Source organism: Rhinopithecus bieti, unplaced genomic scaffold (genome assembly GCF_001698545.2).
Source record: "Rhinopithecus bieti isolate Rb0 unplaced genomic scaffold, ASM169854v2 scaffold_12049, whole genome shotgun sequence".
Taxonomy (NCBI): domain Eukaryota; kingdom Metazoa; phylum Chordata; class Mammalia; order Primates; family Cercopithecidae; genus Rhinopithecus; species Rhinopithecus bieti.
The window spans coordinates 1,238,309-1,255,190 of record NW_016807278.1 but is presented as its reverse complement, the minus strand read 5'-3'; the positions used below and the strand labels follow the sequence as shown (position 1 = coordinate 1,255,190).

Sequence of the window (16,882 nt, the reverse complement as noted above, 5' to 3'; positions counted from 1 at the left end):
GCTTTGTTTACCTACTTAAGCCTCAGCAATGGCGGGCGCCCCTCCCCAGCCTCGCTGCCGCCCTTCGGGTTGATCGCAGCAGACTGCTGTGTTAACAATGAGGGAGGCTCCGTGGGCATGGGACCCTCCCGGCCAGGTGAGGGATATATTCTTCTGGTGTGCCCGTTTGCTTAAAGCGGGGTATTGGGGTGGGAGTTACCCGATTTTCCAGGTGTTGTGTGTCTCAGTTCCCCTGGCTAGGAAAAGGGATTCCCTTCCCCTTGCGCTCCCCAGGTGAGGCGATGCCTCGGCCTGCTTCAGCTCTCCCTGGTCAGGCTGCAGCAGCTGACCAGCACCGATTGTCCGGCACTCCCTAGTGAGATGACCCCAGTACCTCAGTTGAAAATGCAGAAATCACCGGTCTTCTGTGTCGCTCGCGCTGGGAGTTGGAGACTGGAGCTGTTCCTATTCGGCCATCTTGCTCCGCCCACCCAATAAGACTTTTTGTGTTCTCTTGTCCTTTCTCTTATTTGTCAAGCCTCTTTAGACAGGGCTTAGACCTGTCTTTTTCTCCTTTGTCACCATCACCTCACACAGTGCCTCCATACAGAAGAGGCTCAGTAAGATTTGCTGAATAAATGGACTCTATTGGGTGCTCAGGGGAGGCTGTTTGGGGGTGTATATCACTCCAGGTGGCTCATGGCGACCTTAGTACTTTGGCCTTGTGAATAGCCAGGGAATTCTTTTGTACCCCTAAGATGTAGCTGCTTCTAGAAAGTGAGAGCTTGACTTCTTCCCATGTATTTCTAGGGAAGGAACTGGCAAGGACCCCACCATCTCCATAGCTCCCAAGAACTCTCATCCAACTGTAAACCAGTAAAGCCTTCTTGAGTTGGTATCGTGAAGCATAGTGTACGTGGTATGAGTTGTGTGAGTCTTTGAATGTGCACACATGATGTGCACATGCATGATCGCCTAAGCACACGAGGGAACTGTGAGGAGTTCCTCTGTGTTTTTATAATTGCCCCTTTCTTCTTTCTGCCCTTTGTTTGTTAATAGGCCAGGGTTCAGAGGGGCCTCCAGTCTGGGCACATGGCCCAGGAGTGCTGGTATTCAGTGGCCCGTTGTTTCCTGCCCCTTGTGTGCATGGACGGGGACTGGGGCCAGCATAGCTGCCTTCTTGGGGGCCATTGTTTGTCTTTGTAGGAGCAGCAGCAGCAGCAGCGCCTAAAGCAGCACATTTTGCCCTGGATAGAACAATTGTCCTGTCTTGGAGCTGTACGCCTAAGAGTGAGAGTGGTTAGAATTTCCCTTAATACCTGTGTGGATACTTTGAAGATGTAACAAGGGAGGCATCTTTTTCTTTCTTCTTCCATTCTTCTTTCTTCTTCCTTTCTTCTTTCTTCTTTTTCCTTCTTCCTTCTTCATTCTCTTTCTTATTTCTCCTCCTCCTCTTCCTTCTCCTCCACCTCCTCTTCTTCCTTCCTTCCTCCTCCTCCTCCTTCCTCTTCTTCTTTTTGGCCAGTAGTGAGGGAGGGGAGATGCTCAGTGGTGTCATATCACAAATAAAGTACACTGGCAGGTGGTATCTATTAACAGAGCCTCTATTTTTTTCCTGGATCAGGGGTGGGGATACTGCTTTCTCACAGTCTCTGTCCCCTGGGCTTCCTGGTAGACCTCAGGGTGCACTCACAGGACAAGAAAAGCACTTCCCTCTAAGCTGTCCTGTAGAGTAGATCTAGGAAGTGGGGAAGGGGTCCAGTATGGTTGTGGACAGATTGAAACATAGCTAGCTAATGAGTCAGTGGGCAAGTCTATACTTGTCTTAGGGGCCTGAATCAACCCTCAGCTGGAAGGTGGAAAGGGCGATGTTCCAGGAGTAAGAGTCATGGTCACTGTGATTTACCCAGAAATACTTTCAGAGGCTCCAAACTGGTGTTCTATTTCTCTTGTTTTTGTTTCTCTGACCTACTATTAACCTCTTTGACAAGTCAGACAAACCTTAATTTAGCTCCAGCTCCACTTGTGTGATCGTTGACCCTTTGGTAAATTACCTGAAGAGTCTTACTTCAGTTTTCTCCTTAGTGTAATCAAGATTATTGTGGATACCTTACATACTACCTGTGAGAATTAAATGAGATGATATATAGAAAGGCCCATAAAATGTATTCAATAAACACATGCTCCCTTCCCTTCAGGGTTCCAGAGGGAGTACCTGTGATGCAGCATATACTGTGCTGCCCTCATTGAGGCACCTGACCAAGTCAGGCTGGATTTCCTTGCTGACTGGATGTGCTTGGGGGTTTCTTATATTAAATCATATATCTCAGAGGCCTCCTATGAAATACTTGTTCCTTGGACAGGCTAAGTCTGGAGTGGCCTGCTTCTGGAACTTCATGGGACTTTGCCTCGTCCTCTCTTGCAGAGGGTGGGTGTCATCCAACTAACTGTTTCTTTCTATTCCCCTGGCGAGTGAGATTACTGAGGTAAATTTTTTTTTTTTTTTTTTTTTTTTTTTTTTTTGAGACGCCGAGTCTCGCTCTGCTGCCCAGGCACTGCGAGCTGCAGTGGACCGCAGATCTCAGCCCTCCACTGCAAGCTTCCGGGGCCCTCCCGGGCTTCACGCCAATTCTCTGCCTCAGCTCCCCGAGTAGCTGGGACTACAGGCGCCCGCCCCGCCACCATCGCCCGGCTAGTTATTTGTATTTATTTAGTAGAGACGGGTTTCACAGTGTCTAGCCAGGATGGTCTCGATCTCCTGACCTCGCTGATCCGCCCGCACTCGCCCCTCCCAAAGTGCTGGGATTACAGGCTTGAGCCACCGCGCCCGACCTACTGAGGTAAATTCTTAAGTGCATTACAGGGGACTCAGAGGGACCTGACAGCCTTACTGCCCATCCATATCCCCTGTACATTTGTTACTGATTCAGTACCTGGAAAGCCTTTCCACCCTAAAGAGGCCTTGGTTCTTAATGGATGAGATTTAAGTAATATTAGTAAGCATTGTGAAAGCCCTCTCAATGCACAGTCTGCCCACCCAATGGCTATTACTATCAGCTTTTCACTAATATTTGGAAGGGGTACAATGCCTTCAGGAATAGTCTCAACAAGGGCTGTTCCCTTTAAGAGACCCAGAAATCCCTGGCAAAAACCAGATGCCTGACATAACCTCTGCAGATCTTTACCCCCAATACCCTTGTAATCAGATTCCATAAAACACAGAACAAGAGAGCTTTGATGAGTGATGAGGTAGGCAGCTTTTCTGCACAGCCTTCTGTCTGCTTGAAACAATCCTCCGGAGCTCAGTTTCAGTTCAGGTGAGGTTACTGCAGGGCTGGTTGGCATTGGTGGTTGACAGGGAGAGAGATGAGGATGAAGAGGGTGAGAATTGCGCTTACAGATCACCTGAGATCATCTGCAAAGGACATACTGATATTTGTAAAAACAGAAACAAAAATGTAGATGGGGACAGATTATAGAGCCTCAGCTACTTCAAGGCAAAGCTAAATGCACCATTTACCCACCCTCATTGCTTCATGAACATTTCAGCATCATAGTTCTCATCCTGTTTGCATCTGATTTATCTGCAGCTCACATGAAAACTCTAGACCCCCTCTCCCCATAATGATACATTACATAGCATAGACAGAAAGCATTGTTACAACCGTACTACTTGGGAATGAATTTGGGGCACGCATAAGGAAAGGCATAATATAGGTGATCCTTTTCTGTGGGATTGGAATCACTGTCACATCCTAATGCACTTGGAGCTAAGCAGGCTTGCAGAGGAAAAGGATGCAAGAAATGGCTCCGTTCTGACTCAGATGGCAATTGGGACATAACTTCAGCAGGATACACACTGCAGGCCTTCTCTGAGCTGAAAATCAGTCTGGCTTTGGCAGACTGCTTCCTGTGAGTGCCAGGTCTCTTGTCAGTAACAAATGCGGTACTGCATTTGAGGCAGATCTGGTCGCATCTGTAGCTTCCTTTGCAGCAGTTTCAGAGAGAGTATTTGCTAGCTCCATACAAGGACCCTGACCAGCCAGAAATCTGCATGCTAGAGCTTAACTAGAAATATTTCTAGCTATGACACTATAGAGACACTTCAGCATCCCCGAAGATTAAGCAACACAGATATGAGTGATATTTGTTAGTGAAAAAAAATCTCTTTCCAAGTCTTCTTAAAAAAATGATTTTCATCCTGTGATATTGGAAACTGTGAAATCTGATTGACAGTGAATGGTTTGCTTGCCCAGAAGTTCTTGTGCTTGTTTTGTTTTGATTGCTACCATTTGACCTTGGGAAATTTTCTTTCAATATCCATTAAAATATCCTGACCTTCATCCTACTTCATGAAGATGCTAAACAACATTTTGAAATGATGGGGAAAAGTGCAAAAAGTAGGAGCATGGGCTCTAAGGTCAGTCTCTTGGGGTTTGAATCCCAGCTTCACCACTTAAAAGTTTGACTTCTTCAAGACTCAGTTTTCTCATTTTTAATGAGAAAATGGGGATCAGGTAGTACCTGCCTCTTAGGATGGTTGGGATGATAATTCATTTGGGCCCTCTGCCAGAAGACAACCCAGATTGTGGCTCTCTGCCACTAGAAACATAGTAATATAAATGGTAGATAGGAATATTATTATGTTTAATAAGCAGCTTCTCCTAAGTGATTCAGCAGATTCCTGGTTCACAATGTTCTTTAATGGTGTAAAAAGGGTTGGCATTTTTGGAGGTGCCTCACGTTGTATGGACAGTTTAGACTTTAGGCGTTTTCGTTCAGGGCTTTGAATTTCCTAGGGCACGGGGAATAAGTAAATGGAAGGTGGGTGAATATTGGCATGCATGGTGGTTTATTTAGGGCTGTCTTTCTGACTGTCTTCTCTTGTTTTTGTTGTAGAGATCCGTGCTCAGCTCACAGAGCAGATGAAATGCCTGGATCAGCAGTGTGAGCTTCGGGTGCAACTGTTGCAGGACCTCCAGGACTTCTTCCGAAAGAAGGCAGAGATTGAGATGGACTACTCCCGCAACCTGGAGAAGCTGGCGGAACGCTTCCTGGCCAAGACACGCAGCACCAAGGACCAGCAATTCAAGTAGGAGCTCTGTGGCTGTTACTCTCAGACTGTGGAATGGGGTCCAGGGTGGAGGGGGGCAGGGTACACCACTTAGATCCAGTTGGATTCAGGAGCTGCTGGCATCAGATTGGTTGAAAGCCCTCAAGGACTTCTCGTTTTTCAGATCAGGCTTGTGTGCAATTCAACATTTCATAGAGATGAGAGTAGATGATGAACCATGCTAATAATAATAGCCAACTTGTTTATAGCTCTATTGCCAGGCATGCTACTAAGGGCTTTATGTATATGTTAGCTTGCTTAACCCCAACAACAACTCCATATTATGGTTATTGTTATTATCGCCAATTTATAGATGAGGAAACTGGGGCATAAAAAGGTTAAGGGGCTTAACTTAGGATCTATCTTAATCTCTCTCTCTCTCTCTCTCTCTCTCTCTCTCTCTCTCACACACACACACACACACACACACACACGCATTCACACACCCCTAGTAAATAGTAGAGCTGAAATTCAAACGCAGGCAGTGTGGCTCCAGGGTCTATATTTTTAACCATTTCACCAAACTGTCTTTAGGAGAAATAAATGATGTTGAGGCCATTATATCTAAATCCCTGTCTAGGCAGTTGCTAAGGTCTATTTCTTCTACATTTACTTTATTTTATACAGCTGGCCCCTTCACTTGGTTCCCACTGCCATTGCCCTAGTTTAGATCATCATTTTTTTTTGCCTGAATAATTGCAGTATTTACTATATGTTCTATACCAGAGATTTTCAACCCTGGCTGCACATTAGAATTCCCTGGAGAACTTTAAAAAAAATACAGAAATCTGGGCCCCACTCCAGACCAATTAAATGAGAATCTCTGGGAGTGGGGCCTGGGTAACAGGGTGGTGTAAAAGCTTCCCAGGTGATTCTGATGAACTGCCAGTATTGAAGATCACAGTCTGCAGCAGGGGTGTCCAATCTTTTGGCCTCCCTGGGCCACATTGGAAGAAGAAGAATTGTCCTGGGCCACCCATAAAATACACTAACACAATAGCTGATGAGCTTTGGCCTCCCTGGGCCACACTGGAAGAAGAAGAATTGTCCTGGGCCACCCATAAAATACACTAACACAATAGCTGATGAGCTTTAAAAAAAATTGCGAAAAAAACCTTGCAATATTTTAAGAAAGTTTACAAATTTGTGTTGGGCTGCATTCAAAGCTGTCCTGGCCCCCATGCAGCCCACAGGCCGTGGGTTGGACAAGCTTGGTCTACAGCTTCTCCCCATTCCAATCTGCCTGCTCCATTGTGATCAGAGTTAATCTTCCTGGGACACACTGGTAATCAGAGAGTTTCTTTCTGCAAAACTTTCAGTGTCTCTCCATTGTCTATGTTCTTTTATTATGATTTTATTATTTTAGAGATAAGGTCTTGCTCTGTCACCTAGGCTGAAGAATAATAGTGTGATCTTGACTCACTGCAGCCTCAAACTCTTGGGCTCTAGTGATCCTCCTGCCTCAGCCTCCCTCTTGAGTAGCTGGGATTGCAGGTGTGCACCATCATACCCAGCTATTTTTATTTTATTTTAATTTTTGTAGAGACAGTGTTTTGCTGTGTTGCCCAGTTTGGTCTCAAACTCCTGGTCTTAAGTGATCCTCCCACCTCATCCTTCCAAACTGCTGGAATTACAGGTGTGAGCCACCACACCCAGCCCATCTATGTTTTTGATGTTCAGATTGTAGTTTCCCAGTGTCAGCATCATCTGTACTGTTAGAAATGCAGAATCTCAGGTCCTATTCCAGTCCTACTATAACATGATCCCACAACATAGCATGTGATTTGTGTGCACATTGGCATTTGGGAAGTGCTGTTCTGTTCACAAAGGTGCATGCTTTTTGGCTTGGTCTTTAAGCCCCTCTATATCTGGCTTCAAACAGCTTTCCAACCTTATTTCTTGTTTCCGTTCTACTATACCTGAGCCAAACAGAACATTCACTCCAGTGGGTCACTGGCATCCTGTTATTTGAGCTTATGTGGTCAGTCTTTCCATCTTTGCATGTCTAAGCCATGCCCATGTCTTAAGAACCATCTCAGGTGCTCCCCTGTTCCAGGAAACTTTCCTGATTCTCCCAGAAGAAAGTTAGTTCTCTGTCTTCTGAATTCTTACAGCGTTTTATTTGTTCTTCTCTTAGGGCATTCAGCACTATCTGCCTTCTGTTGTCTTCCCTTAGTGGGCTGTATAAGTTTGTTTGATCTTCTAGAGTCCCACAGGGCCTAGTGTAATATGTGGTGTATAGTAGATGCTCACTAAATATTGTGGAATAAATAAATGAATGAATGAATTTAAGAATTAGTGCCAAGTGTATCTTATTTTCCCCATTTTCTATTTTTATTTATTGCCTTAATAATACGGGACACAAATTATCCTTTAAAAGCCAGCTCTGTGCAATGAAAATGGGGTTAAGGTTGAGGAGAACATGACATCTCAAAATAAGCCAGAATGAGAATTTCCTCCAGATGTTTTTTTTCCCTCAGTTTATCTTTCCCAAGTCTTATTCTCTTTATGATAAGAGAATCATCTGATAATAAAATGTTATTTTAGTATGTGATAAATGAAGACTTAGGGGAGGAATCATTTGCTTTAGAAAGTGATTCAAAGTTGGATTTATTCTGTTGGTAATCTCATCCTAAATTTAAAATAGCATTTGATTTTTAGTACTATATCATATTCTCAGCTTATGGACTTATTTGTTACAAATTAAAGTTCAGATGTGTTAATCTCCAAGTCATCTGAATTGCTCTGATTAAGATCACATACTAGGAATAGGGTGATTTCTCCAAGTCTAGAAGAATTGATTTTCTGTTAAAGATGGTACTTGGCATCATTTTTTCTCAAATAACCAGCAAGTATTTATTGATTGACCAGTTCTGTGCTTGTACAAGGCATTGGAAAATACAAGAGAGGTTTAGAGAGTCTTTATGTGGTTGGAGAGAAGATTTTGAATACAAGAAGCAATTAGACCATAAAGCAGTAATGATCTCATTAAGATATCATTAGTGTTACATACAACATAGATCTGATGAGAGGTCAGAGATGGATAAAGGTTCTGGAATAGTCAGGAAAGTTATCATGAAGCAGGTAGGACCTAGGCTTGAGAGGTAGATTTGTGTGGCAGAGGAGAGAACAGCAGGTGCAGGTGAGAGGAAGCAGGAATATTTGGTGATAAGGGGGTATAGGGGCTAGTGTGTGATCCAGCTTTATTAAAGGGAAGGTTCCTAATACATTCATCTAACTGATTTCCATTGCACATTCCTTGAACTCATTTGTGCCTTGGAGTGTAGTAGGGAACAAACTGCCTCTTCCACATAGCACTTAGATGAAGAAATGGGCATTTAACAAATCACACAATTAGATATATAATTTAAAGTTGGGGTAAATGTTGTGGGAGAAAAGTATTTAATACAAGGTGGTACAACAACCTGGAAGAGGGTGACTGTTACACTTCATAGCGGGTTTACTCCTATAGCTTCCTGCCTGATCGTATCCTGAGTAACAATCAATCTACTTATTTAACAAATTCCTTTTAAATACCTATGAGTACTGTGCTCTCGGTTGATTCCTGTAGGAACTAACATAAGCTTAGGAGTTCCTGGTTAAGTAGAGCATGGTGACTTATGTCTGTAACCCCAGCACTTTAGAGGGTACGGTGGGAGGATCTCCTGAGGCCAGGAGTTTGAGACCAGCCTGGGCAACATAGCAAGACCCCATCTCTACAAAAAATAAAAAATTAACTCAGCATAGTGATGCATGCCTATAGTCCTAGTTTCTCGGGAGGTGGGAAGATCGCTTCACCCCAGGAGTTGGAGGCTACAGGGAGCTATGATTGCACCACTGCACTCCAGCCTGGGTGACAGAGTGAGACCCTGTGTCTCAAAAAAAAAAAAAAAAAAAAAAAATCCCTGGTTAACAGGGAAAAGAGCTACGTAAGTAGTATAATATGAAAAGAACTTTAGTAGAGACATGAGAACACAGATATTTTCAAGAGCAGTAGAAAATAAGTTAAATAAGTAGAGTAGACCCCAAGTGATAGCTCTTTAATAGTAAGCAGAGAAGTTCAGATTGGGTGTGGCAGCATTTTAGTGGGTTCTCTGGGTTCTTAGGTGGGGACAGAGACATGAGGAAAAGAGAAGGCCAGGATGAAGGTTTCAGGGTATTCTACACAAAAAGTAAGAGAAAAAAAAATGGAGGGAGTGGAAAGGAAGTAGGAATATATTGAGAAGGTATTCAAGAAACTAAATAGGACTAGAAAACTGACTGGATAAAGCATAGAACCATAATGGTCAGAGGTGACCCAGTGTCTCTACCCTGGTGACTTAGAAGAATTGTGGCATCCATGATAGAAGTGGGGGTGTTGGGGGAAGATCTGTTTTGAATGGTGATCCTACTTTGAACATTTTGGGTTTCGAGCAGTATGAGGCCATCAGGTATGCAGGTGGAGGTGGCATACTGCTGAGGTAAGAGGTTATGACATGACTGGGGATAGCTAGCAGAATCTTCAGGGTAAAAGTGATTGTGGAAGAGATGAAAGTATATGAATTCAGGGAAGAGAAAGAGGAGAACAAAGAGCTAAATCCAGGACCCCAGGCGTCGAGAATAAAAGTTACGCATTGGTAGTAAAAGTTACTATGAGGAGAAGCAAAAGCTACCTGAAGAGAGAAAGAGAGAATTGTTTTGTTTTTTAAGGCAAAGGATAGAAGGTAAGGTGGAAAAGTGGTGTCTGATGGAACTAGAAGTGTTTCAAGTAGAAGATCTGTAAGAGCAATTTCTTATTGATATTCTCTCATGTATAAGGTATTGTGAGAGATGCAAAGATGACTAAAATGAGCCCCAAACCCAAAAGCTTTCAATCTTTTTGGGTGAAACATATGAAATTGCTGGGGTTTTTTGTAAGGCAAAATGGCAATTTCATATGGTACAGCCTGATAGAAGAGGAGATAGAACATACGTACAAATGCATTTAATACAGGCAAGGTGGTGAGAAACTCAGTAAGAGAGGCTCAGGCAACGTCCTACTTTCATGCATAATTTATTCCTAAAAGTGTATACAGAAGTCAAATGGTTGAATGTCTAACTACAGTTGTATGTGTGGTAGGTAGGTTCTATTATTATAAATAACTGTATATGTGAAATTCCAAATTATACCTCACCTGATATATTTTTAGCATTGTATGCCTTGTCTTTAGTTCTATTTGTTTTTCCATGATTAAACTCATGGCCTGCCTGCTCAAGTTCAGTGAATACCTAAAGAGTCCACGTAGCTGATGAATTCTGCCCTTATCTTAGTAATACAATGATGAGACCTATACTTCGCAATGCAGCATTAGTAACAACACTTTCATTTTTCCATTTCCACTCATTTTTATGTTGCAAAAGATAACCAAGTGGTCAGATGTGTGCATAGCACAAGCACTGCTATGCAGAGACAACTATCCCGCTGAAACAGACTTGGTACCTGGCAGTCAACATCACTAAGACAAGCTTGAAACATGTGCTGGCAACTGAAAATTTGACATTTTGGCATAGGAAAGGCATCTTAGGCATGTCTGATTTGGTAAAGATATAAGTTTGACTGATGTAATAGACCCCAAGTAATAATGGCATACACAAGATAGAGGTTGATTTCTCTCTGATGTCATAGTCTAGGTGTTAGCCATCCAGGGCTGTCAGGCTTCTTATTCCAGCCCAAGAGTGTTGCCGTTTTCTGTATGACTCAAGATGGCTTACTACCACCGTGGTCTCATTTCAGCCGGCAGGAAAAGGCAACAGGACAAGGGCAGTTATGGCCTTATTTTTTAAAGATGTAGTCTGGAAGTGGCACACACATCTCTTCAACTCATATCTGACTGGCCAGAACTTAGTCACATGGTTATGCTGAACTGCAAGGGAGGCTGGGAAGTATACTTATTGTTCTGGGTGACTATAAAGTAGAGTTTCTATTAACATAGAAGAAGGAAAAATATTGGGGGACAACCAGCAGCATTTGCCATATTGTCCATGTGTGGTGTATGAAAGGACAAGTGTAGGAAAGACCATAGCCACCCATCCATACAGAGTGTCACAGGTGCACAAAGAAGAGATATTTCTTCTGATTGGGGGACTGGAGAGGGCTTTAGGGATGTCAAGTTCAGTGGGAGGGAGATGAAAAAATTAAAGTGCCAATGCTAGGTATTGATCCTTTAAGCTTAATACAGTTGAGATAATGGAGAAGTTGTAGAAAGAAGGTAAAAAGATGGGAAAGGAAGCATTTTAGATAGAGAGAGCAGTGTTAGAAAAGGCTAACAGAAGTGAGAACAAAGGCTGGTGGATAACTCATCTGTTGTGCTGAAGAACAGGAATTATAAATGATAGTGAAATAAACCTGGAAAAGATAGGGGCCAGAAGATTAAAAAGGTCTATGAATGCCAGGCGACAGGGTTTGGGCTTTATTCTGTAAGCATGGGGGACCACTGATAGTTTTTGAGCAAGGAATATAATTATGGCTGTGCTTTCGAAGGGTAACTATGGCAACGATGCATATGATCAATTGGAGCAGAGAGACTGGAAGGAGGAGGACCTGTTAAGAAAGGAGTCCAGTGGTGAGGTTAATGTGGGCTGAAACTGAGGTCATACCCTTGGTAATAGACAAGATGGGGCCAGGTGTGAGGGCAAGAATCAATGGAAGTCGAAGAAGCTGGGACAGAGAAAGTGCTCTTGGTTTCCTGGGTCTCTGGAGTGACAATAGTACTGTATTTTCATTCAGTCGGTGAATTGTAGCCTTGATTTTGCTGACTCTAGGACTGGTCCCAGAATAGTTCATTCTCTGCCCAGAACATCTCAGCGGGCACTCATCACCTCCCCCGGAGCTATAGCAGCTGTTGGGCTAGCAATGCCATGAATTTGTCTTCCTGTACTGCCAGGAGAGCAGCTGCCAGCAGCAACTCTGGACAGACCCATCTCAGGGACGTGGAAACTATTCAATTTGGGATGCAGCAGGTTGGCCAGGGCTGAATTCAGTCCACATGGATTCATCCCACCCTTTTCCAGGCCACTTTCTTACCCTGGCTAGGTTTCAACCACTCATACTGGGTTAGGTTGGGTATTTTCTTACAGTTCTAAGTGACTGCATTTAGAGTTGGACACTGCTGAACTGCTTTCTTCGTCTTTTGGACACCTCTTCCCCTGGAAGCCATTACCCTGTCACCCTTTGGCTTTGCTTCCTACTCTGCTCTGCTCCTGCTCACCTTTTGTCCTCTCCCACATTGTGCTCAGTGCAGACATCCTCATTAAAGCCTGCACAGTTCTGACTCCATTGCAGACTGACCCTCATTCCATCTCTCTCCTTCTTTCCCCTTCCCCCAGAGAATGAGAGATGCCGCAGATAGAACTGTAGTGATTATTTGACCCTACCTTATTCTGCTTTGTTTAAGACAGGTAACATGGCTTCCCCCATCCCTGTGAATTGTGGGAAGACTGCTAATAATGTCTGAAATTCTGTCAGCCTGGTTTGATTAAGAGCAGTGATAAGGTATTATGTGAGGGTAGGAAGCCTTTCTAGGGAAGTTGTTCTTGCATTTTCTTTGGCTCCTTAAAGAGCATAAATGTATTCCTATTTGTTGCTGAGCCTTTGATTGTCTCTTTTAAGTGGAATCTGTGTTAATATTGCCCAGCAGGACTCTAATTGATAATGCATTGACTGTTGTTGTTTTTTTTTTAAATAGGCTTGCTGTAAATTACCTTTCAGTCATAGCTCACTTGGTTTTGATCTCTTGCTTTTAATAACTCATGGTTTTAGGTAGCTTTTTTTTTTTCTGTTGAATTTTTAGAGCAATACTTCTACATTGCTATCCTGTTGTGTTCCTTGCAGAGACCTTCTGCTATTTTATAACCCACTGTCAGTATCTCTTCAGTGTTTCTCCTAGCTTCTTTTTCTCCTCAACACATATTTGTTGACTATTTTAGAGATTTTGTTCTAAACTCTTAGAGGACAGAGATCCAAAGAAATAAAAGGAGTAGTTCTTTCCCATATGAATTTATAATCTAGTCAGGGAGAAATTAAATTCAAATACAAGAATACAAATCTTCAACATAAGGCTATAGGTAGTAAGTACTAAGTATATGCTGCAGAAGAGATGAGGCTCAGTTGATGTAGTCAGGAAACTTCAGTAAGGAAATGAGATTTGAACAAAACTTTAAAGAAAATGTTCTTGAGAGGGAGGGGAATATATTCTAGGAAAAAGGGGCACAGCTAGAGGACAGAATAAAGCAATTTTGAGGTACAGTGAGTAAACTGGTTTAGTTGGGAGTATAAGTGGATATGGAAGAAATGGACAAAGTGAGGTAGGTTTGTATTGTGGAGGGCCTTGACTCTTGATTAGAGATTTGGCTCTATGCAACAGACACTGGAAATCAATGATGGTTTAAATAGGTATGAACTCTGATTAAGGAAGATTAACCTAGTGGTAGTTTGCTAAATGACAAGAAACATGAGACCAAGGAAACCAGTTGCTGCAGTAGATCATAAGGATCTAAATTAGGTTGGGATGGTAGGAATGAAAAGAAGAGGAATTTATCCTTCTGTCCATTTAGCAAATATATATCTTCGTACCATGTGCCAGACACATGCCAGATACCCACCCCTGTACTCCTAGAGCTTACAGTCTAGAGACAGATGGAAAGCACCTGGTGCAGAAAGAATCTGCAGGAATTGCTGACTAATGGGATTCAAGTTTCAAGTGAGCTTGGAAGCCACAAAAGAAAGAGGTCTGTAAAGTGTCTTTGACTTGGGTGATTGATAAATTAATGGTATCTTTAAAAGAAATACAGAGGGGCTTTTTTGGGGGTTTCTGTTGTTGTTGTTTGATTTTTTTTTTTTTTTAGACTGAGTTTTGCTCTTGTTGCCCAGGCTGGAGTGCAATGGCACGATCTCGGCTCACTGCAACCTCTGCCTCCCAGGTTCAAGCTATTCTCCTGCCTCAGCCTCCCGAGTAACTGGGATTACAGGCATGCACTACCACGCCAGGCTAATTTTGTATTTTTAGTAGAGACAGGGCTTCTCCATGTTGGTCAGGTTGGTCTCGAACTCCTGACCTCAGGTGATCTGCCCACCTTGGCCTCCCAAAGTGCTGGGATTACAGGCATAAGCCACTGTGCCCAGCTGAAATCTAGAAGTTTTTTAACAGAAGTTAGGAGAAGGAATTGTTTTTGAAGGGGTAAAATATGAGAAATTTGGGCTTTAGATTTTAAGTTTAAGGTGTTGGAAGAGTATTGAAGCTGAAATTTCTAGTAATTGACAAAATGAATAGCTGTATGCAGGGCTAAATAGATTTTTTGGCTGTTGGTAGAGATTTGCACATGTGCACAGAGAGGGGATGGTTGAAACTATGGAAATATTTGTGATTTCCAATAGTAAGGGTTTAGAAGAACAAAGGGGAAGCTTCCTTTGTATCATCTGTGATACTTAGATTACAGAGAGTATAAAAGAATTTAAATGATATATTTATTTGTGTATCATTCAGTATACATTTTGGGAACCTAATTATGTATCAGCAATTGGGCTTGGTACTGGAGATAGAGAAGAACAAGGCAATCTCCTATTTTCACTAATATTAAATTAACAAAATATCAAGGAGGTAGACATAGAAAGTAAACTTTCTTGTTTGGCTGGTTATCAGTTGTGTCACCATTGGAAGGGATGTGAGGGAGCAGGGCCTAGGTATCTCAAGAATTTGGTAGGCATTCAACCTGCAGTACTCCTTTCAGTGGGAGGTTAGTTATATAATTAGTTAAAGAAAAAGTATTGTAGAGTCTGTGTTGTTGGCCTCAGGCCCAGTATCTGAATGTGCGCCTTCTCTGTAGTTACATCACTACTGCGGATGGGTTTCTTCTCTGGAGTTGAGTTCAAAGTCATTCACCAGTCTCACAAGATAGCATTGGGTTGAAAAGCACAGAGTCAGTTGGCCATGGAAAATGTTATAGTTGTGGTTGCAAATCAGAAACGGGTGGAAGGCCAGAAAGTTCCTCATTGACTTATGGAGTGACCTTGAGAAGGAAAGTACCAGGAAACATGAAGCTCCCAGGAGGGAGGACCCCTGACTTCCTGGGACCAGTGCGTCACTCACTCATTTTGGACATATTTGGGAGCTGTTTGTTCCCTCAGGAAAGATTTTGCCCAGATGTAGCATCTGGTGTTGCAAGGGTTGGCTTCCTTTCTCCATGGCTCAAGATGCCTTTCTTCAGAAATTAGCAGAAGGTTCTTTGGTGTGTTTTACATGGGCTCAGTTCATGTAGAACCTTAGATCATGGTTGAGTCCTTTTTGGAGGAAGAATTGGGAGGACTTCTCACACATGGGTAAAGCAGGATGGAGGAGACACAAGAAGGCCATTTGGGAATCAGCAAGACAGGGTGATCCAGTCTTTGGAAGAGAGAAGGAATTCAGTTAAAAGTTATTTGGGAAGCTTTGTGACTTAGTGGGAAAAACCAGAGCTTTGAGCCAGAAAAACTTGGGTCTGAATCTTGTCTCTTCTACTCCTAGCTGGTAACCTTAAGCAAGGCACTTTACCCCTGTTAGCCTCAGTTTCTTACCTGTGAAATGTTGACAGTAATACTTACCTTGAAGGGTTCTTCTAAGGATATATGTAATGTATATACAGCACTAGCTATTTTCTGTGACTTAATGGATGCTTAATAAATGGTAGCTGATATAATTATCAGGAAGAGTCAACCCTGATAGTTAAGATCAGCCACAGGAAGAGTCAACCCTGATAGTTAAGATCACAAGTTCTGGGAACCAAATTTCCTGGGTTTACAATCCTGGATTTCCCCCACTTACTTGCTGCATGATTTTAGATGAAAGTTTTTAATCACCTCAGTATCTTCATTTGCAAAATGAAGGTAATATTCATACCTACCTTATGGAGTTGTTATGCTGGTTAAGTGAATTAATATGTGAAACACTTAGGACAGAGCTTGGCACATAGTAAATGTAAATAGTAGCAACAATTATCCCTATCCTCAGGATTTGGGCCTGAGCACAGCTATACTGGGTAAAACACTGGTATATTAGATGCACTAGTCATTCCCTGTGCAGAGTTAAGTATTCCTAAGCCTGGCTGGGTAATATGTCAAGTTTCCATTTTCTTCAGACCCCTGTGGGCCCTCATGAATGACAAATTTATCCCCCACCCTGATTTTTATGGTATAGCTACATTGGGCAGGACATAAGCAATTATGTGACTCTATGTAATTGCATGGTCAGTCCCTATAAAAACTCAGCAATTGTATGTTTTGTTCTGTAAGGTGTCATATAGTTCAACCTTGGTGGGTTACTTTTAGATCCACCATTCCATACTTCACATTCATGAAGAGTAGGACATTTGTCATACAACCACTCTCTGATTTTCTTGTCCTCTTGGAGTTAATAGTTAGCCCTATTGCCAAATTGCTGAGTTTCTATAAAGATATACCATTCAGGCCCACAGGTCCCAATTTTGACTTGGGCAAATAAAAGAAGGCCAGTCCTATTCAGCCTCCTGTAGTATCTACCATCGAGGGCAGCAGGCCAGTGCAGTACAAACCTTAGTCATGAACATAATAATATGTGGTTTACAGGCCGGGCGCGGTGGCTCAAGCCTGTAATCCCAGCACTTTGGGAGGCCGAGACAGGCGGATCACGAGGTCAGGAGATCAAGACCATCCTGGCTAACATGGTGAAACCCCGTCTCTACTAAAAAATACAAAAAACTAGCCGGGCGAGGTGGCAGGCGCCTGTAGTCCCAGCTACTCGGGAGGCTGAGGCAGGAGAATGG

The 16,882-nt window shown here is 42.8% G+C and overlaps 1 protein-coding gene across 7 annotated transcripts in view; it reads left to right on the top strand.

Annotated features, from left to right (window-relative positions):
- Positions 1-16,882, top strand: part of SRGAP2 (SLIT-ROBO Rho GTPase activating protein 2) — a 262,672-nt gene that overhangs the window by 102,843 nt on the left and 142,947 nt on the right. For all 7 annotated transcript variants that reach the window (XM_017880915.1, XM_017880914.1, XM_017880916.1 and 4 more), the window contains exon 3: positions 4,879-5,071. In XM_017880915.1, the coding sequence (XP_017736404.1) occupies positions 4,879-5,071 (193 nt within the window). The remainder of the gene's footprint in view (positions 1-4,878; positions 5,072-16,882) is intronic.